We start from the raw sequence: 22,918 nt of genomic DNA, 5'->3' as shown, positions 1-22,918 counted from the left end.
ATTTTGACCTTAATGTCACTCTATGTTAATCTCCAAAAAATTAAAAACAAATCGATCAGACAGAATTGGCTGGAAAAATATTATCTACTTACGAGTATTGTACATAAGTACCAACACTGTACGAGTATTATTTTGAAATTGTTTACTCATCGTGTTAACACTCCACTGAACTTTGGATCCTTTTCTACAAAAAGAATTTTGACATCATCATTTCCCTTAGTATATGTGTCCACAAAAATTCTGGCTTTTTTGTTAATAAACAAATGTTAAGTAAATATGCCTACCTATTTATACGCAAGTAGACTTTAGACTTTGAAATAAGCGAACAAAAAGTAATATCCAAAAATAAGACTCTTTATCAAGCATAATTTTGAATAACTCAGTATAGCTTTTAGAAAGGAAAAAAATAATTTCATATCTTTAGTATTTTGTTTGCAAATATTAACATGCCACTTATTAGAGGTTTCATTAGCAGTCCGAGGTCTATGAATATCAAATATCTATACGAAGTGCGAACGAAAAGGCACGAAAAAGAATCTAACTATCAGACAGATAGTAAAACAGGAATACTTATCTAAGATTCATGTGTTAATGCCAAATATTTATTTCACGGGAAGGGTGAATCAAGGTATAAACAAACTATTTAGCTACCTTTATTTTTTTGGTCTGTTTTTACAGTGTTACTCATTTCGTGAAATTTGTCAAATACGAAGGGGCGGGTGAATAAGCCAGTAAGTTTTGAATTTCCCTCATCTTAATTGAAATATCATATTGTTAGTTTGTCTCTGGCGGTCTTTGATGCCGACTACCATGCTTTACAAACAATTTTAAAATATAGAATTTTGTGTGGCCAATAAGCATTACTTTTTGCGGAAAAAAACATCACTGAAGTCAAGGCTTAGCTTGATAAATATTATTGGGACTCTGCGCTATCCATTTCCATAGAAAAGAAGTGGTATGTGGAATTTGTATGTGGCCGTACAAGCACAGAAAATGCCAAAGTGGAATGTTTACCATTTACAGCAACGGATAGCTTAACAATCCGACAAAGCGTTAACTTTAATTTAATCTTACTACTTAAGTAGGCGAATTTGTGATCTGTGAAATTGTCAAGAAATTGAAAGAGAGTGGAAGCTTCGCCGTCGTAAGGTCTGTGTTTTATCGTAACAAACGGTTAGTTGAATTTTTTAGCAAAAACAAGTTTAACTTCAAAGACGAAAAATGAAGGAGCCTTTAGATACATAAAACAAACGTACGTATAAAAAAAGGTTAAAGGTTTTAAGGTTAAAAAGGTGGTACGTATTTAACCATGGAAAACATTTTAAAGAAGAATTCCGGTACTTCTATTAGAGTAAAAAGTGTTAGATTCTCTTAAAGCAATAATTTTGCAGATTTTTCTTACTTCACCCTACAATGTTTGCAGTTTATTTTTTGGTAAACGAGCTTATTATCACGTTCCGAAAGTTCTTTTGAGCTAACAGTCATAGTAACTTAAAACGCTGGATGTATATTTGTTTTTGCAAATGCCAATGTTATCTCAGGAAAAAACCAACCAATAAGAAAGATTTCTACTATGTTATAATGTACCTTTAGATATTAGATACCAATGTTTGCTAATAAATACGAAAATATTATTAGGTAAGGTTCAAGATATTGTATATTATTTATCCTATTGAAAAAAGAGAAGAGAGAGAAAGTCCATAAAGATAAGGCTGTTTTGTTGCTTTTGACATTTCATTTAGACTTTAATCAAGTTTAAGTTAATCATTTTTTATCGCAATTGAACTTTGATTATCAAATATGAAATGCGAATCAATAAACATTCATTAAAGCAATAAAAGCAGACATCACGTTGGTTGTACATGTATGAAGTTTATTGCTTTGCACGACAAAAAATTATTTGCAAACGCATCCAAAAAAAAGTTGCGATAGGTAATCAAGTCAAAATTTTGAAAAGTCCAAAAGGCACAGGAGGAGTCATACCTTATAACGATTGTAATCTTGTCGAAAAAAAACCACCTGTCATCTTAAAGGTTTTTGTTGATAGTAAAATCAACATTTTCTTAAATACCTAACAACACAAAATTAAAGAACTCTGTTGGAAGAAAATATTTTTAGTTTAGCAAAATAAGGATTTCATTCGGAATAAGAGATATAAAGCTAGAAATATGCTTATAACTTCAAGTCTCATAAAATCTCTACGTTAGACTACGTTTAAAGTTATGGACCGCCAATAGTCACGATAACAGCTTTTTCTTGATTATCAATGTTTCTATATGTCCAATGGTGTTAAGACCTTTACCGAAATTGTGAAGCATACAATTTGATACAACGTTTGTTTCAGTAATTTTTTCATATGCTCAACCATTTCTGGGATAGAAGACAGAAAATGCGACCTGCTCATCAAATTTTTTTGAAATTAAATTAGTAGTTAAAAAAAAATTAAAGTTAGTTAAAAAATGGCATTTTTCTTTAAAATGTGTGTGCTAAATCATGTCTATCATTAAAACCACTAATGGGTATGATTTAGAACTCTAGCTATAGACCTAAGTGCTTAAAAATAATTTCTGAAGCCAATTACAAAAAATGGTAGCACTATAAGTTCCAGATGAAGTAGTTAAAATTATGTTTTGTAATTGGGGTCCGCAAGTGGTTACAATGAACACAGGCATTCAGGAATTCATTTTTGTGCACTTCACCTCTTTCCAGTTGTTCTTAATCATATCTTTAAAATTCTTGTGTTTGAAAATTGAAAGATCCTGATTCAATACAGTAATTTTCAGTGGAAATTGAATAAATAATTATAGGTATTTCAATAAACAAATACTTTATTTCATATGTTTTTTTTTTAACAAACATTTATTTAAAAAATAAAATTTTGAGCTTCGCACCATTTTTACCTCTCTTCCGGAAATTGTTGAGCATGTGGAAAATAATTGAGACAAAGATTTTAGTAAATTTTATGCGCGGGACAATTGCGATAAAGATGTTAATACCATGGGACCTATAGAAACGGCGATACTCACGAAAAAGTGTTTTTTGTGACTTTTGACGTTTCATAAGTACCATAACTATCGCTCCGGTTATTGATATTGCAGCTTTATCTCTTGAGTGGCTTAATCTATCATTAGATTTTGAAGTAGGAGTGGCGAACTTCGGCTTTCGGCTGATGAGAATCACCATTGCTTAGTGCCATTATTCTTCTCACACCATGGTCTCGCCATATATATTAGGAATGATGTTGCATATCAACTTTTACCACAATACGGTCATTGTACCAACTCCTTTTTTAATTTCAAGTGGTTAAAACTTTCCGTGAATAAGCACATCATTCACTATTGTTTTCTTTATCGGAGCCCAAACCTGGACAGAGTTCCAACTTCTCAGGAATTTGATGCTCTGTCTGACTCCATACAAAGAATTGTCTCCCTGAATCCTCACACTGAAATCGTTATTACGGGCGATTTCAATGTTCACAATTCTTCGTGGCTTCGCCATTCGGGCCAGACAACGCCCGAAGGAATGTGTGCTGAGATTTTTGCTGAGTTTAACCATCTTACTCAGCTTGTCAATGAGCCTACTCGAATATCAGACGTTAACGGCCGAGCAGAAAATACCCTTGACTTGTTTCTCACTTCTGATCCTGATAAGTACACAATCAGTGTATTGACGCCTCTAGGCACATCGGACCATAGTGTTATATCTGCTAATTTCTCGTGTCAAACAAATCCAGTTAAAGAAAGAGCTCCAAAGAGAACCATTTGGCAGTACGAGAAAGCCAACTGGGACGGTCTCAATAATTTTTTCAGGATCTTTAACTGGTCGCTATGCTTCCTCGGTAGCGACGTAGACTCCAGTGCAGATATGATTTCTAGTATGATTCATTTGGGAATGGAAACGTTTATCCCGAATAGGGTTAAAAGTATTAAACCCAAGGATAAATCATGATTCGATTCGAGCTGCAAAGAGGTTATCAAGGAGAAAGAGGTGAGCTTCCGGTGTTTTAAAGCCAACCCAACTGAGGAAAACCGGAAAAAGTTTAAGCAAGCCAGGAAGGCCTGCAACGCCTATATTCGAAGGACCAAATTTTTACATGACCAAAATTACGGCGAAAAAAACTGCAATGTCCCAAAGGCAGTAAGAATTTTTGGTCATTTGTAAAAAACATGAGGAATTCTTCCTCGGTTCCTACGCTTGTTGTCAATGACACTCCTTTAGTTAGCTCTATTGATAAAGCTAACTTATTTGCAAGGCAGTTCGCCGAAAATTCCACCTTACCAGATAGTGTCATGACTCCTCCAGTTCTTGAACGCGTAAATGATTCTATGGAACCAATCTTTTTTCGTACTCGAACTGTGGCGAGAGTTCTTAAAGATCTCAACATTCATAAATCCGCTGGCCCAGATGGTATCCCCGCTATTATTCTGAAGAGGTGTTCTTCCACGCTAGCAAAACCACTGCGTAAGCTTTTCCATCTATCCTATTCTTCTGGGCTCGTTCCGAGTAGTTGGAAAACTGCATTTGTTCAGCCAATTCCAAAAAAAGGCGAATCTTCTTCTCCCACAAATCACCGACCGATAGCACTAACGTCCCTTCTTTCTAAGGTCATGGAAACTTGATATTTCAAAGGCATTTGATAAAGTTTGGCATCTTGCTCTCTTATCGAAAATGCGTGCTTTCGGTATCGACGAATCTCTTCTTCGTTGGATTAGAAATTTTCTTTCGAACCGTTCAATACAAGTTGTTTTGGACGGATTCAAGTCTGAAAAGCATAGCATAGATTGCATTCCGATTGAATTCTACAAGAGTAGTACGGCACCGTTTAAAAATCATCATCTGGCATATTCCAACAAAAAATCTTTTGTTCCAAACAATTTCAACTAAGCGATTATGTTCGCAATCTTCAAAAGAGGAGATATCAATCAGCCAGAGAACTATAGTCGAATCTCGATTCTCAACTCGGTAAAAAAAGATTCTAACTTCAATTCTTTATGAAAGGTTGACGGAATGGATTGAGAACAACAATCGACTCACCATTTTCCAGACATGATTTCGGTTGGGTTTCTCAACGCAGGACCATCTATTGGCTCATACTAGTATTGCCAGGAGATCGATTGAGCAGAAAAAGAAATTATATGCCTGTTTTGTGGATTTTAAAGCAGCCTTTGACAAGGTAAATAGAAATGCCTTGATGTACAAATTGTTTACCTTAGGAATTTCACGTAAATTCTTAATGTTTTTATTTCAACTTTCTTGCCTCATCTACTGCATCAGTGTGGGCGGAACTAATTTATCTGAATGGTTTGAAACAACATCAGGTGTCCTCTTAGGCTGTATATTAAGCCCTATATTATTCGCCTTGCTTATTGATTACGTTTGTGATTCACTTCCGGGTGGAATACTATTTGCCGGTATACACATCAAAGTTTTGCTCTACACCGACGATTTAGTTTTACTGGCTGACAATCCATCTACCCTTCAGCTGCAAATCAACAAACTTAATATATTATGTGAATCCTGGAGTCTCTCCCTCAATACTAACAAGACAAAAATAATGATTGTTGACCCGCGCCAGAGAAGAAGACTCGCAGAAGAAAACTGGTCAAAGCAACGAAGCCAAAGTGCTCTAAACTTATTAAATAAATTGGGTGGCGCAACAGTCCGTTGAGAACTAGGGCCTCGTGACTTACAACTCTCAACCATTCCTGTGTGCGAGTAATGTTGTCAGGAATGGAGGGGACCTACAGTTTATATGCCGAATCCGAACGGCTAATTTGAGAAAGCACTTTTTCATGACAAGAGTTACTCTTGGAGAATTTGTCAATTCCTCGCAAGAGGCAGTACCCGTGAAAAGACTTTAGATGGCACAGGCAGGGATCGAACCCAAGACCTCTGGCATGACAGTCCAACGCACAAACCATCATGCCACGGGTACAACAACTCAACAACAACAGCTCTAAACTTAATGAACCAAAAAATCGATCTTAAATCCAAATACCGTGTTTTTCAAGCATTCGTGAACTGCTGCATGTGCTACGGTACCCAAGTTTTTGGATATTTACAACTGGAGGAGTTTGAAGCCGTGCAAAAGAATTTCTTCAAACGCTTGTTCAGATTGCCTTCTTCTTTTTTTTTATTTTCTTTAAGAATTCCCTTCAACTCAAAGCTTATCGTATTGAATTATTTTGAATTATTTATTTTTTTATATGAAAATAAAATTTGTATTTTACTTCCTAAGACTTTGTTGCCAAAACTACCACTTTTAAAAGAGGACTGGACCGAGAACATAATATGAATCAAAAACTTTAAATTTGTATGTGCCACATTAAAGTTTATTCCCAACTTATTTGTTTACCTTAATTTGTTTTTATTTTATATTCAGTGAAATTAAGTAATTAAATGCACCTATTTCGTTAAATTCAAGAACCAAACATTTGTCTCTTTACAATTTTTAAGTTTAATTAACTTCTTTAAGATCAAAATATTTTCTAGCATCAGCTCCAATCTACAATTATTTATGTACGTCAAAAAAGCCAGAAAATTGTTGATATCAGATTCTTTCACATTTTCTGGGTTTTTGAAATTTTTTTAGCGTTTTTAGCGTTTTGCGCATTAATAGAAATGGCATCAAAAAAGGATATATTCTTTTTGGAAAAAAGCTGTTTTTAAACAATTTCTTACATTTCTGCGTGAAAGTAATCCTCTAAAGCATTGTGTTTTGCTCTTAAATATGGCATATTTAGAAAACTGTAGGAATCTTTGAATGCTTAAATGTGTAAAGTCGACCAAATTAACTAGTTAGAATATACATTGCTGGACAATAGCATTCTTAAATAATTTAATAAATAAAGTCGTCACTTTAGCCCTTAAAATGTGTATATTTAAGGTTAAGATACACATTATTTTATTATCATTATTAAGCGGTGAGTAAAAACTCGTCAATATGTTAAGCGTGTGACCCCCCTGATTAAAAGTCTGGATCCGCCCTTGTCCACTCTACATTCTTTGCGACTTTCATATTCTTCATTTGCGTCCACTTAATGTACGAGGATATCAACGAAAACAAATGAGTGGCTTTTGGGACAGATTAAGCACATCGTCTGAAGACCCTTATATGCGAGTTTGCGTACAGTGATTTAAGTCAGAATTTGAAATATATGTGGATTTTTATGTGCTGTCTGCCCGTATACCTTAAGACTATAATATGACATAAATTTTATATTTCCTTATTAACATAGGTACATCAAACTTTCAAGGAAAAACATTAAATGTTTTAAAAAACCGCTTTAAATAAAATAGCTTCTTAACCACTAGTGCCATCTACATAGTTAGATACATATTGACGAAACGAGAACCAAAACGAGCTTTTTTGGTGCATGAATTTGATATTCAAGTAGTTAATACTTGAACCACATTATAACAAATTTAATAAATAAAAAAAAGTTTTGGTAATCTTTTAACACTTCAAATATTTTTTAATTTAAAATCGTTTAAAAATGGTGAATCTAAAATTGTAAAGATACAATTACTCATTTGCTAGCTTGAAGCTTTTATACTTAGTGCAATTGATTTTCTTGTCCGGAATATAGCTCGCGGCAAACTAACTTACTAATTCATAAGTCGTTCAATTTGAATTATAATTTTGAGTATGGTTTGGTTAACATAGCAAAGTGCAACACATTAACAATAAAAACTTTAAAAAATAATTAAAACATCAAAGTGATACAATACAAATATGATTGTATTAATGAATTTAAACAAATTGCTATTTGAATGTCAAAACCGATATCGGTAATAATTAACACTCGTTTTTACAATTGTGTCACAATAGCTGTGTTGCCCTTAAATGTGTGAACAATGTGACTATGCACCCCGCAGGGTGTCCCATATTAAATAAAACAAACTTGTTATGCTTGAAGGGCAGTTAATAATCTAACAAAATTGGAGAAATCGTTATTACAGTTTTCCAGTGACGATTGCTCACAACAATATTCGAAATTTGTCTGCCTTCCCCAAATGAGTTTTGTTTTTAAAATTTGTTTCATTTAGCATCAATATCTGCATAATTATTGTTTTTCAAAAATGACATTGTGACTTTGATAAATATGAATAAATATTTTTAGCTTAAATTGAAATGTTGCTAGATATTAAGTTTTTAGCGTTATCCACACCCTGTATACAAATTTCATACTAAACCAAATAGCTTTGGCCATTGAACTTAACAGTCATTATGCCGTAATATTTTCATTTTGAAACACTTAATAAGAACGTAGTTGGTTCTTGAATATATGAATATTGAAAAATCCAAAGAATAACAGCGAAACATTATGCATAAATGATAGTGAAAGCAAATGCTTTACAAACTCGCACATGGAATAATTTTGGTTTCGAACGCAAGTTCAAGAAACGCCAATTGTGTAATAATTAGTGGTTTAAAACATATTTTTATCAAAAGAAGGTTATAGACAAGGTGATGCGATTTTTTTAAAATCGTACTTGAATGAATAGTGCAGAGTTCACATGTCAACACTAGAGGCACTATCTTTCAAAAGTCTGTCCAATTACTAGCTCCGCTGTAAACGCAGAAGACAGCAACAGCGCTGAGATCAAACGAAGAATAATTCTTGCTAAGGGAAAAGTTCTTCGTGTGATCTACGGTCCAGTATGCATCGAAGGGGAATGAAGGAGAAGATGGAACGACGAGCTGTACGAGTTGTACAAAGACGTAGACTTAGCAAAAAGGGTAAAACTATAGCGACTTAAATGGTCACGTAGGGTGCTTGGAAACCGATGCTCCGGCATTGTTTTCGAATCCACACCCACAAGACAGATCAGTGGAGGAAGAAGCGGATCAGGTGGCGCACAAGTGGAAGTGACCTCACCCAACTTTGAGCGTGAAACTGGAGACATCCAGCTAGGTACCGTGATGTATGGAGAAGTTTGTTGGGTAACGTCCTAGTTTACACAAGACTGTAGCGCCACCTTAAGTAAGTAAGGCTGGGCAACGCAACAACGTACATTTTTTTCATTTAATCGGCGTCTTACCGTCCTTAATGATATGTTGACGTCATAATTTTCTTTTAGTTCGTTGCGGATGACACTGGAGCTCCAAAACGGATCCTTAACTGACAAACGATAAATTACTTTGTCTTCTTCTGGTGTGTTCTTCCTTTTGCGAGGACATTGTTCGATATTTTGAATGGTTCCAAATTCTTCAAAATACCGAAGCGGATTGTAAGCAATATTCTAGAGCACTCCAACAGCTTGGATATATCAGAAACTGTCCTTCCTTTGTCTTTCATCTGCAAGATTATTTTTCGTTTATCTTCTAAACACTATTGGCCTTTTGTTCAACTATAAACGGATTTAAAAATGTATCAGGACTAAAATGTGCTAAATAGCTTAAATTACAAACTTATGCAGTTTTCTCAAAACGCAAACAAATGTATTTATTTAGTTTTTAATATGGTTGTCAATGAATACATGAAATTAAAAGTTACTTAGGATAAAACTTATACAACTAAAATACCGATATTTCTTATCTTCTTCAAGGGTGCTACGTTTTTGTCCACAACTGTGTATGCATTTTACATGAAATACTTTGACTGACATACACTCCGATGCAACTGAATACGAACACACATTTTTAAAATACTTTTTTGATGATGTTGATGATATTGATGATGATGAGTAATGTGCCATCTGTTTGTGCTTACGACTTTCTTAAGATGTTAAGAAAACAATTTGAAAGGAATTATCCACTACTTATTCTTTCACCCACTTGCTTAAGAAAAATTCAGTATTTACAAATATAAATAAATAGGTACAAATATTAAAATAATTATTGGATTTGAACAAAACAAGTTTGTGTTAGGTTTCATAGTTCCACCTTAACTTTTTATTCCGGTATGAATCCTGCAGCCTTTTGATATTTTGCTAAAAGCTAACTTCATTGTAGAAATTAAGGATTCACTGTCTTTAAACTGACGACCACCATCATTTACTCGTACTGTGGGTACTTATTATCTTTAAGCATTATTTAATAATGTTTAAATCAGATGAGTACGGCAGTTATTAAAGGAAGTTATGGTAAGCAAAGTTTATGGGTAAAAAAAAGTATATTAGGAAAATTTCCTTCCAAGATTCTCTTATACTTAGCTGCAGCATTTTGTGATTACCGACCTCAACCTTAACTGTTCCATAATAAAATGACAGCTTTCAATACTAAAACACAACTTTCACAGTTGTGATGAAGCTTTTAATCCTTTTAATTTTTCAATTCGTGAAAACCAAAAGTTTTATTGCTTGAAAAAACCACGTGATACTATTCTTTTTCCAGATATTTTGAGTTTTGAAAAGCATTACGAACGTAACTTTCAGTTATTCGTCCATTATGTTTAATGCGGTTCAAATGGCTTGCTTTTAATAAATCATAAAACTGTTTAGAGACTTGCGTTAAGGGCAATTGAATGTTTTATTTTAGCCCCAGAGTCAGATGCACACCTTAAACTTACCAAGTGGGCAAAAACAAGACAACAAGTTTTATTTGTTACATTTTTTTTTTATTTACATGTTAACATCTCAGCATCGACAGATGATACAAAAACCGTAAATATTTGGAAAAAAAATGTAAAAAGCATTTTCAAAAATGTTGAAGCGGAAACAATTCTTTATTAACAATTGAAAGAAAGAACAAAATCGCTAAAAGATTCGGAAGAAATTACCCTGATAACATAATAACATATCCAAAATTGAACATTGTACTCAAAAAAGGAATTTTATCGTTTACGGTAGGGCGATGAGTTTTTTTGAACTACAATTTAAAAATTCTTTATGTTTAAAGGTAAACATGCAGTTGATGCAATTAATTATTTGTGATTTGAATAAGTTTTGAACCAATGCAATAAAATCACAACATTTCTTTGATGTGTTAGCGAATTTGAAAATATCACTAAAGACAAGAATTTAATCAATCGAAGCCTTATTTGGTGATATTTTTCAAACTGTTATGTCATGTATGTGTCACATAAATAGGGACAAGATCTAAATATGCCTTAAAGGTAAAGAAAATAACAAAAAATCTTATGGTTTAGGTAAATACTGAAAATCAAATGGATAAAATAATTTTTAGTAATATGTGATGTAACATGTGGTATATGGATTCATAGAGTTCTGTCAGATAATTTAGCGAAATTTGGCTCCAGGACCGTTTTATACCTTCGAATATGGGTGCCATGGTAATAGGTTCACATTTTGCGCCTGTATCCAGGCTTTTGTTGTCCGTGTGGTATGTATTGGTGCATAATCTTCTTGGAAAGTCCATCTTTGTCTACTAAATAACTCAGAAAACTGCGAAAAATCTCGTTCCAGAATCGATTTGTAAGTGATTGCTCCCCATACAATTGCAATGCCTCGTTTTCCGTTTTTCAAAATAGATTTCTTCTTTTCTTAAACCATTGAAAAAGCAGCTATGTATATCCATCAGGTCCGTCCAAATTAAATTTTCTTTCATATAGGAAAAGACGACGGTATACCAAGCTCGATTCCACCTGATGTGATTTGTTGCTAAATTAAGGCGTTGGCTCTTCCGTGCAGTATTCAACTGTGGTTTTTTCTTAATTTGTTGGTGCTCTACATGATCTGCCTTCTCTATGACCCAAGCAGTCGATCTACTTGGATTTACCCAAGCTTCTTCCTTGGTTTTACTTATGGAAAACCTTGTATTTGTATAACAGCTCTCACTATCGCCCGCCTTTCCTGAAATCTCATCTTTTGTGGTTTTTTCATACCTCTCTTAGTCTTTGAAGTACTTTTTATGGCATTCTTATGAAAAAGCAGCTATAAAACTTGAATTTATCAACTTAATCCAAAAATATTTCGTGCATTCTATAAAAAACTCAATGTTTATTATCTTAAATTAAACTATTGCTATTTTAAAACGATTTCTTTTTCTCGAATTTGAATCACTTGAAAATCGCCAAAATCGAAATGTAAAACATGCAAATTCACTTCGTTTTAAGTTCGAAAAAAACGAAAGCGTTTTCAATGAAAGTAAATTTCAGAATTTATATTTTGAATCGATTTCAATTTCATTTAGCGTGAAAGTGAAATGTAGAACCTAAATATATTAAACTTTTTTTGACAAAAACTATTTTTTTTTTTTAGTAAAGTATTCATTCAAATAAAGGTTTTTTTCGTATTTTCCTTTAAACCATTTGTACACTTGTAAATCACTTTTAAAATTAGAAAATACTATCTCAGAAGTAAGATAATAATATTGTCAAATCTCTGAATTGTAAAACGTGCGGTCATAGGCTTTGTATAGAAAATTATCACGAAATAAATATATCTATCTATCTTTTAGTAAACTAAACATAATTACTTCCAGTTTTCTTCAATGATTCTATTGCAATAATGTAAATATTACTATGGAAAGTACATAAGATGTAAGTACCTATTTAAGCGAAATAGTTCCAGGAAAAAGCTTCCTTACGTCAGAGTTTGGTTCGATTTCTTCTAAAGTGTAGTGAATTAATAGTTTGATGTTTAAACAAGTATATAAAATAAGCTAAGTACAATACAATTTAATATTTTCATTTTAAATTATACCTGTGTTGAACAAGCTTCTTCTTATTTAATATAAACAAGTGAATATTTTCTATAAAACAAGGTTTGCATTTTGTTGGTAAAGTTCTTTCCGAACAGACGGTCTTAGGAGCCACAGTGTCGTTAGACAAACGACAAACAGCAATAGTGTATTGTACGTCCTGAATATCAATAAAAAGTGTCGTAGAGAATACCCTGGTCCTGGTCTAAGGTTGCTTAAATAATCTTTCATTTCAGCCATTGGTATTAAAAGTACCTGTATCAGTTGTGAAATCTTACGATCCGACTAATATTTGTGACCTATTAATTCATAAATGCAAATTTGTTGTACTTTGTTGTCATTTCACACAAATTTAAATGTATTAATTCAGTTTATTTACATAATAATATTGCTGTAAATTAAACTTGTGACAAGTTCAACAATAATTCCTCAATTTCATTTTAATAGAATCATTTTGAATTATATTTTCAGCACAATAACCTTATACAAAATATGCTACCAAATTTTACATCGTCAGAAACTTTCACCAATGAAGTTCAAACACAGATTCCTGAATCTGGAAGATGTCCAACGACAGGCGTTTTGTTCGAAAGTGAAGTCGATATGCTCGATGGTGGATTGGCGGAAAACACTGTGATTACCAGAAGAGCTGAGAAACGAAAGTTAGAACTGGTCTGGAGGAACATAATTTTATTTAGCTTTCTACATTTGGGGGCGGTGTATGGGGCGTGGCTGCTGGTTACCTCGGCAAAGTGGTTAACAAGTACATTGGGTAAGAAATTGGAGGTTCAATAATGACTTGACTTCACTGTCTATTTTTTAGCAAGTTTTAGACATTTTCTATAAGCAGGAAATTTTTGAAAATTCACTTAAAATAGTTTTACACTTTAGGCTCAAAAACACTAGAAAATCTGTCAAAAAATTAAAACGTAAGCACACAAAATTACGCACTTACATTTTTCTCGAATCCTAAACGAATTCAAAACTTATGAATATGATTTTAAACTTACATCGAAACGAATTTAACTAAGAAACGAAAACTTCAGGTAATTGAAATGAAATTCGAAGTCCGACGGAAATTAGAAGAACAACAGCTGATATAAATTTGTGGATTTACAGATATAACCAACATTAAAAAATAGGTATATCAGTCGTCTGGTAATTTCTTAGCGTGCGTCGCTGGCTGGCAGCAGGGGAAAAATAAATGTAAGCTAACGAGAAGTATGCCTTGATTAAGAAGTTCGGGTTCCAGACGTTGCTTGTCAAGAAGTGCTGCCACAACCAATCAGACGCTCCTAAGTTCATCATTTTATGATTTATTTTTTTAAACACAGAAAAGCTCAAGTTTAAATGTTTTTTTGTTTAAAATGCATTTTAACATGAAAAAGTCGAAACAAAAGATAGAACGTATGTAGGTCGGCTAAATTTTCAATGACTTTCAACTATTTGGAATTAAAGATGCTCCTCAATGAGTTGATGGCTGATGAAAGTGCTGTTTTTTCAGTTTTTTCATTGTTCTTTATAACTGGTTTTGGGGTAACTGGCGGGGCTCATAGGCTTTGGGCCCATCGAACATACAAAGCCAAATGGCCCTTGAAGCTAATTTTAGTTATTGTTAACTCAATGGCCTTCCAAGATTCGATCTTTTGCTGGGCCAGAGATCATCGGGTCCACCACAAGTATTCCGAAACCGATGCCGATCCACATAATGCCACAAGAGGTTTCTTCTTCTCGCACGTGGGTTGGTTGTTGTGCAAGAAGCACCCTGATGTTCTAGCCAAGGGTAAACTAATTGATCTTTCAGATCTGAAAGCTGACCCTTTTGTAGCGTTCCAGCATAGGTAGATATTCCGATACTGTATTAAGTTATTTTAAATATGAACACAAAATACATGCATTTAAAATTTACAGATATTACAATCCCCTAATGCTGTCATTGTGCTTCGTTGTACCAACTCTTATTCCGATGTATTTTTGGAATGAAACTTTATTAAATTCATTCTTCATTTGGGCAATTTTTCGTTGGTGTTATACCTTAAACGCTACATGGTGTGTAAATAGCGCAGCTCATGCTTTTGGTTACCGATCATACGATAAGTAAGAAGATTATCATAATTAAAAAAAACAACAGTAAAAATACTAACTAATACAATTCTGCAATAATAAAGATCCATCAGACCATCTGAAAACCTTACACTATCAATAGTGACGTTCGGCGAAGGATGGCATAACTATCACCATGTCTTCCCATGGGATTACAAAGCATCTGAATGGGGTGCTTCGGTACTGAATACTACAACTCTTGTAATTAATCTTTTCGCTAAAATCGGCTGGGCTTACGATCTCAAGACGGTTTCAAGAGATGTGATCGAGAGACGTGTAAAAAGGACAGGCGATGGCTCACACAACGTGTGGGGCTGGGGTGATAAGGACCTTACAAAGAGTGATAAAGATGAAGTATTGATCATAAATAAAAAAGTTATTGAAAAAATAATTATCTTTTTGTTTGAATTTAATATATTGAAAGAAATAGTAGACAAATTAAGTTTGTACTAAGTTTTTGGAGTACTTTCGTATCGTGTTAAAAGACTGTTCAAATATTCTGCACAGTCAGTTGAATTTTAAATACATAAGGCATTGTATTCATAGTTCTGAAAAAAATTAACACCGAAGAATTGTACTTGTATTATTGTATAAGTATAACACGAACACTAATTAACATTTTTGTCGATGATAATTTGACGTCTTAACAATCGAATAAAGCATAGACGCACCGAATAAATTAGCTTAATAAGTTATGGTTCTAAAAATAGTATAGGTTTTTTAAATTCGGAGCGGGTAGATTTTGGTTCCCCGTGGCGGCATTTTGTTTTGGTGACGTCTGTCAAATCTTTTGGTTGTTATTCAGTTGTTTATGTCAAATCATCATGGCAAGTTACACGATTGAACAGAACGTTCAAATGATAAAACGTCATTATCAAAATGAGCAATTTTGGAATTCTTCACAGAAAGAAATTTTTGAGGAAGTCAAACAAGCAACAACAAAAGCAAAATACAGGATTGGTTATTTTTATGCTATAGGCCCCTCTGGATACGGTGACCCATACCCTTTAGTCGGCAGTCGAAATGCGTTGTCAGCATTAAAGTGTCTCGATCAAACGTTTGTCTACAGCTGTAAGTGTCATAAAAACGTCAAAAGTGACACTTTCACCAAAGTAATATCTAATTAAAAAACATAATAAACGTTTCATATTTATAAATTATTATAAAAGCTTTGAATCTCTCGAGAATTGAAGTGAAAAGAGATTCTGAAACATTTAATTCGTGAGTAAAAGTTTCTTCCCAACTTATTTGCGTACTTTTTTTTTTATTTTTAAAAAAATTATGTACTTATTTGCAAATATTTCCTTAAATTCAGGAACCAAATATTTTTCTCTATATAATTTATAAGTTGTTTTTTTAAATTTTTCTTCTAGCATCAGCTCCAATTTACGAGTACGAACATTGATACAAGGGTGGATCCAGTTCAGACTTTCAATCAAGGGGGGGGGGGGTTAAACACTTAACATATAGACTAGTTTTTAGTCACCACTTATAAATGTTCTTTAATGTTCTGTAAAGGAGGCTAACAAAATTTAGATAACATAATGTGAATCTTAACCTTAAATTTGCACATTTCGAGCTCTAAAGTGACAGCTTTAGTTATTAAATTATTTAAGACAACAGTGTGTCTAGCAAGGTATGGTCTTACTATATAAACGACTCCCTACATAGGAAAGCATTCCAAGATTCCAACAGTGCTATGTTTAAGAGCTAAAACACAATTACTTAAAGAGTTTTTGTTGCCTTTACGCAGAAATGTAGACAAATTTTTTGAAGCTTAGCTTTTTTGGGTACAAAAATTCAAAAAAAGTGACGTAGTTTTTCGAACTCAATTTTCCGGAGTCTATATTCAACAGAAAATCAATTTTGAACTTTCTTGTTTCTTCCAAAAAAACTGTTTCAAAATATTAAATATATTTGAAGATTTGAAAATGTAGTTTTCCACAAACATTTAAATCCCATTTTATTTCTCTAAAAACCTAGATTAACAACATTTTGTTTGATCAAATTCATCATTTGATCATCGACAAGAGCTTTAAGAGAAGATATTTGAAATCGGTCTCTTAGTTCCTGAGAAAACTTAAAAACAAAATAAAGGGGTTTATAAGGATAAGGAACACCCTTTTGATCAATACCTAAATACATTTTTCTTTTAGAAAGAAGTCAAATTGAGAACAACAAATTTAAAGAAAGTTTTAAAAACATCTATCGGTTCTTTTTTAAAAAGTTCGAATTTTCGATTTTTAACCAACAAAATTGTATGACTGCTGTTAGTTTACGTATTTGAAAAATGAAAAACTGAAAACCTTGTTTTTAATCGACACAATGGCTTGGGTTTGGGTCCAGGACAGGCAGACAGATAGATGGAATCGGGGGACCAACTTTTTTTGACTTTTTTACCATTGTAATGGCATGTTTGATTAAAAGCGAGTGATCGAATTTTGTTAAGTTCTTATACGTCACAAGCAAAAATCATTTCAATGTTCACTATTTATGTGTGTCAAACAAAAATAAGATAAAGTACAAAATTGACGACTTCCTGTTCAAGGTTTCTTTTTGAGAATCTGAATATTTGCTCTTTTTTTAGAAATAAATTATATGAAAATTATTTGAAACATTAAATTTTAAGTTTTTCCAAATTCTAAATTGCGTGAAAACAAAAATTTTAGTGGTTTGTCACAGCAAACCACTTTTTTGTGAATGTCCGTCCTTAAATTACTAACAAATATTTAGATGAAATATTTACTTATACAATTTAACTGTATTAGCTTTATGGTTTATATGACCCCCCTCTGGATCGTCCATTCGCCAAAAGTTGATGAATTGGTGCTGCGTTTTTGGAATAGTGCTTAATTTCCGATTCATATTGTTTTTTGTCCGGAACGTAATAATGGGTGCGTTGGACAGTCATGCAAGGGGTATTGGATTCAATCCCTGCCTGTGTCACCTAACTTTTTTTACGGGTACTGCCTCTTCCGAGGAATTGACAAATTCTCCAAGAGTAATTCTTATCATGAAAATTGCTTTCTCAAATTAGCCATTCGGATTCGCATATAAACTGTAGGTCCCTTCCATCTCTGACAACATTATTCGGATAAAGGAATGGTTGAGAGTTGTAAGTCACTAGGCCCTAGTTCTTCATGAACTGTTGCGCCACCTAATTTGAATTTAATTTAATTAATTTATTTTTTTTATTTTATTATGTTTTTGTCTAGTCCTCAGTTAAAAGTAGTACTTTTAGCAACAAAGTTTAGGGAAGTTAATCAAACATTTTATTTTGATATCCATTAACGCAATAAATTCCTAGGATAATTTAAACAAATTATCTCCCAGGAGAGGGTCATGACCCCTACGACATAACACATTATTTAATTTTTGTGTTTTGTAATTAAAACTAATTTTCTCATACATTTTAATTTGGGATAAAGAATTGTAAGATTTACATTCTTCGAAAAATATTTAAAATGTAATGACGCTGGGAACTGAAAACTTATTTTCTTATGTACCGTTACTGCAGATTATAGGTAATTAATTGAAAACAAAATTTTTAATCTTTATTTAGTAAACTAATAAACAATACAAAAAAAAATTATTTCAGTGAATTTGATTTTAAAAGGAACTCCCAAAATACTCTTCAAGTCCAATCGAACTCTATTTTAATGCTGTTTTTTTTTATTCTATCAAAATCTTAAAACTTTTTTAAAGCTAGACAAAAATTCTTTAAAAACCAGAGTAAATTTCTAAAGCATACAAAAATATCTTACTGGCCCTATTCGGGGCTCTAAGTTAATCTATTATCTTATAACTACTGCTTTTCGGCCTAAGAACAATTTTAATACTAAAGAACAATAACTTAATCAAAAACCAAGAAAATAAAAAGAAAAACATGGTATCTTTATAATTATTTTTTATTTTATATAAAACTTAAAACAACTCAAAAAAACAAACGAAACCCATTATAATTCTTAAGCTTATTAAGATTAACCAAAACCAATAAAACCACTTAAAAATACTTAAAACTATTGTCGATTTGGTCCATTAATCACTAGTTGAACGTTAAATATTTAAAAATGTCTTTCTACATGTACTGCCACCTAGAGGTAACTAGAAATTACCAAAAAATGCTTTTAGCAATAACGATTGTAGTTTTTGTTTTAGCTTAGACGCGAACCCTTGGTCAAACTCCGAAAAACAGTAGCAAAGCAAAGTTTGCACACAAAATGCAAGTCTTAAAAATTATTTTTATTTGTGTAAAATAAAAAGAAGAAAAATTTCTATGAGATTTATAACAATAACAAATAGTTAATTTATGAAAAGATTGTTGGTCAAAATGTTAACTTTACACTTCTACCAAGACTACTAACACATTAATTCAGATGTTTATTATATATGGTCTTATCGATTCAACTTCTTACAAATTAATTGGGCCACAAATTTCACAATTTTTGCTCAAAAATTAATTTTACTCATGTAAGATTTAGTTTGAACTATAAAATTGAATTCTTTGAACAAATAAAGTTTGATATTCAAAAAAAGGTCGGGTACCTTACGAAATGCATATTCAATGCATTTATTCTGCTAAAATTATGAATCAATATAATTTCCAAAACACTTCTGCATTTCAAAACAATAAATCATTAATTCGAAATTATTATGTGTGTATTAATAGAAAATATGCTTCCTCACAATCGGCTTAAAGTACTGAAGTCTTTGGCGATATGGTGACGACAAGCCTATATAGTACCTAAATTATGCACAGCCTAGATTAAAAATGACATGTAAGTATTTATAAATTTATTATTTCATGGCAAAACAATGAGGAGTCAATAAATTGAATAAACATAAGAAGAGTATCAAGTAAAATTGAAAACTTAACTACATTCATTTAGTTTGGTTTGTCAAGCAATGCTTGGTTGATGGGCTTATAGACATTGTGTATAAGAGTTTTGAGGTAAGATGTGAGTGAAACTAAGGACAATTCATTTTATAAGAAGATCAGTACAGTGTCTTTCAAATTAAATTAATGAAAATATAAAAAACATGCGCATTATAATAATAATTCTGTTTCAATTATTTCAAATATTATCAACATTTTAAAACACGTTTTCGAACTAGCTGTGAATTCTTATTGGAAAAAAAAACTGTGTAAAATTATCGTTTAAATATTTCACTAAATATTACTTGTATAAATTTTAACTAATGTTAATGCGATACTGCAGTTCTATAGATAATTAATTGATGAATTGAAAGATTAATACGACGACGCCTTTTTATTTCACTAAATGTTTTGTAATTAACCTAGAAAAGTTGCTGCCTCCTCAGGGAACCAATATAACAAAGAAAACAAGTAAACTCAGGTTAGCAACAACAATTATTTAAATTCCCAAGGAACTTACGAAAAGCCCTTCAAAATATGAAGTTCAATCTTCTCTTATATTTTAAACAAAGACAAAATTATGTTTCGTGACAACAGAAGACAACACGACTTCCAATATTGTGAAGATATTCTGAGAATAAGTGATAAATAATTTCATCCCGCTTAAAAGAAAAAAGTAACTAAATCACTAAGTGACAAAGGTTATCCTTCGATTGTCATTCTAAACCTCATTTTTTAAAGAAAAAAACTATAATTCCACGAGGAATCAATGTGGATGTACGTATAGTACTTACCATACAGGAATAGTGTACATTCCTGGTTTGGCCGATAATTTTAAAAAGCCATAGCTAAAAACCTACTTGATGTTCGACATGCCTTTACGTCAAATTAAACACACTAATTCCTACAAATTTAAAACCAATCCAAATACGGATAGCTAAATGTAATGGAAAACCCAAAGCATCTTCCAATCTTTTTTATATTCGAAACATAAACCAATTTCTTCGACAACGTATTTCTAAGCATTGATCTGACATTAAGCTTAATAATACTGAGACCTAGCGAAATTCATTATTGAAAACGGTCATTTTCCAAATTTTGAAGGCATGAAAGTTCTACAGACGGAGAAATATGTTTCCAATCGTTAAACTTTTAAAAATATTTCACGTACTAAACAACAAGACAAACAAAATGTCGTCATGAACCACAATTAGTTCTTTGTTTAAAATAAAAAAAAAGACTAAACTTCACACCTTCAAGTACTTTTCTTTAGTTGAATTGATAATTTAAGAACGCTTTTTGCTTTCTTTTGTTATAATTTTGTTCATTAATATGTTTTTGTAATTTTTTATTTAAATAAAGTTCCCCTAAAGAAGGCAGCATCCCCTGTCAAAACGGAGGGAAAATCAATGTAACTTTTTAGATTCATTACAAAACTTATCGGAACCTAAAATGCCGAAGGCAAATTTTACTTTCAATATTCATTTGATATTGAAGTCTGTTTGTTTTTCCGCCTTTAACTTTTTTGCTTGAGGATTTTCAACTTTTCAATACACAAATTCATTTGTTTTTAGGCAAGGAAAAAATGGCGCCCAACGCAACAACTTCAAAACTAACAATCAAATCCACACTCCCACCAAAATGTCCACATGAAGTTGAGAAAATAGATTCTAAATCTTCCGAAATCACTAAAGTCTTATTTGAAACTGATGTCGATCCATTTGAAGACGAAAAATTAGCTGCCGCTATTGCACCGGCTTCAATACCTGAAAAACGTAAAATTGAGCTCGTTTGGAGGAATGTTATAGCATTTGGAATTCTTCATGTATCAGCTTTATATGGCGCATGGTTACTAGTAACCTCGGCAAAATGGGCAACAATCAGTTGGGGTAGGTTTTGGAAAATTTATCGTTTATTATTAAATTTAAGTTTAAATATTGTCAATTTAATTTAAGTTGTACTTTTGTACATGTTTTCTGGATTCGGGGTTGCTGCTGGTGCTCACCGGCTGTGGGCCCATCGTTCGTACAAAGCAAAGTGGCAATTAAGGGTGTTTTTAGTCTTTTGCAATACTCTTGCTTTTGAAGACGCAGCCTTTGATTGGGCTCGTGACCACCGAGTACACCATAAATACTCCGAGACCGATGCTGACCCACATAATGCTAAACGAGGATTTTTCTTTTCCCACATGGGTTGGTTGTTGTGTAAGAAACATCCCGATGTCAAGGAGAAAGGCAAAAATGTCGACATGTCGGATTTGAAAAGGGATCCCATTCTTATGTTTCAAAAGAAGTTTGTTTAAATTTATAGGTAGTTGGTGATTTTTGAAGTTCAATTGTAACTTAATTTAGGTACTACCTTACTTTGATGCCGCTTACATGCTTCATTCTACCAACTATCATTCCGATGGTGGTATGGAATGAGAGCTTTCTTAACGCATGGTTTGTTGGAACAATGTTTCGCTGGTGTGTTTTCTTACATGCAACATGGTTCGTCAATAGTGCAGCACACATTTTTGGCAACAAACCTTATGAAAAGTATACAAATTTTTAATTCAGTTCAAAATTGAATTAATTATCTTTTTTAACAGAGCAATAAATCCCACGGAAAATCTTGGAGTCTCAATTGTGACATTCGGAGAAGGATGGCATAACTATCATCATGTATTTCCATGGGACTATAGAGCTTCGGAATATCCTGGTTCAGGACTTAATCTTACAACTTATCTCTTAGACCGCTTTGCTGAAATTGGTTGGGCTTACGATATGAAAACTGTGTCTCCAGAAATTATTGAGAAGCGGACAAAAAGAACAGGAGATGGCAGTCATACAACCTGGGGTTGGGGAGACAAGGACATAACAGAGAAGGAAAAGGAAGCCGTTTTGATCACCAAACGAAAAGAATAAAGAGAAGCATTTTTTTATCTTATACTTAACCATTTTAATATCAAAACAAAATAAAATATTAGAAAATGGCTGGATTACAAAAATTATTGTGTTGTTTGGTGACTTTTGAAATACTTAATGATTTTATAAGTGGCGCAATTGGTAAGCGTTAGGAAAAGAGAAAAGATATCGATGATATTGCACATTGGTCTTATAAAAAAAAATTAGGTGGCGCAATAGTCCGTATATAACCAGGGCCTAGTGACTTACAACTCTTAACCATTCCTGTGTGCGTTTAATTGCAGGAATGGAGGGGACCTACAATATATATATCGAATCCGAACGGCTAATTTGAGGAAGCACTTTTTCATGAAAAGAATTACTCTTGGAGAATTTGTCAATTCCTCGCAAGAGGCAGTACCCGTGAAAAAAACTTTAGGCAGGCAT

General features: G+C 32.7%; 2 protein-coding genes across 3 annotated transcripts; both read left to right on the top strand.

Moving 5' to 3' along the window:
- Positions 1–12,755: 12,755 nt before the first annotated feature.
- LOC129939437 (acyl-CoA Delta-9 desaturase-like) lies at positions 12,756–15,088 on the top strand (the record flags this gene model as incomplete). The annotated part of the gene is made up of 4 exons (XM_056047450.1): positions 12,756–13,379; positions 14,112–14,448; positions 14,519–14,704; positions 14,776–15,088. Coding segments are annotated over exons 1-4 (1,116 nt in total), but the record flags the coding sequence as incomplete, so codon positions are not given.
- A 4,436-nt stretch (positions 15,089–19,524) lies between these two features.
- On the top strand, positions 19,525–22,519 carry LOC129942894 (acyl-CoA Delta-9 desaturase-like). 2 transcript variants are annotated; one of them, XM_056052014.1, is made up of 5 exons: positions 19,525–19,661; positions 21,161–21,475; positions 21,542–21,878; positions 21,938–22,123; positions 22,177–22,519. In XM_056052014.1, exons 2-5 carry the CDS (start codon positions 21,172–21,174, stop codon positions 22,490–22,492), a joined length of 1,143 nt encoding a protein of 380 aa, XP_055907989.1. In that variant the 5' UTR covers positions 19,525–19,661; positions 21,161–21,171; the 3' UTR covers positions 22,493–22,519. The 2 variants fall into 2 exon arrangements, with proteins under 2 accessions (XP_055907989.1, XP_055907990.1); XM_056052015.1 differs by having other exon boundaries at positions 19,644–19,668.
- The last annotated feature ends 399 nt before the right edge of the window (positions 22,520–22,918 follow it).

This window comes from Eupeodes corollae, chromosome 1 (genome assembly GCF_945859685.1).
Source record: "Eupeodes corollae chromosome 1, idEupCoro1.1, whole genome shotgun sequence".
Lineage (NCBI taxonomy): Eukaryota > Metazoa > Arthropoda > Insecta > Diptera > Syrphidae > Eupeodes > Eupeodes corollae.
The sequence above is the reverse complement of the archived record's forward strand: the minus strand, read 5'-3'. Positions and strand labels throughout refer to the sequence as shown.

What these genes read in the sequence shown, in the direction of transcription:
- LOC129942894 (XM_056052014.1), top strand. Translation starts at nt 21,172, where the DNA reads ATGGCGCCCAACGCAACAACTTCAAAACTAACAATCAAATCCACACTC. An exon ending in ATGGGCAACAATCAGTTGGG is followed by an intron (nt 21,476 to 21,541) that starts GTAGGTTTTGGA and finishes ATTTAATTTAAG; the next exon opens with TTGTACTTTTGTACATGTTT. An exon ending in ATTCTTATGTTTCAAAAGAA is followed by an intron (nt 21,879 to 21,937) that starts GTTTGTTTAAAT and finishes AACTTAATTTAG; the next exon opens with GTACTACCTTACTTTGATGC.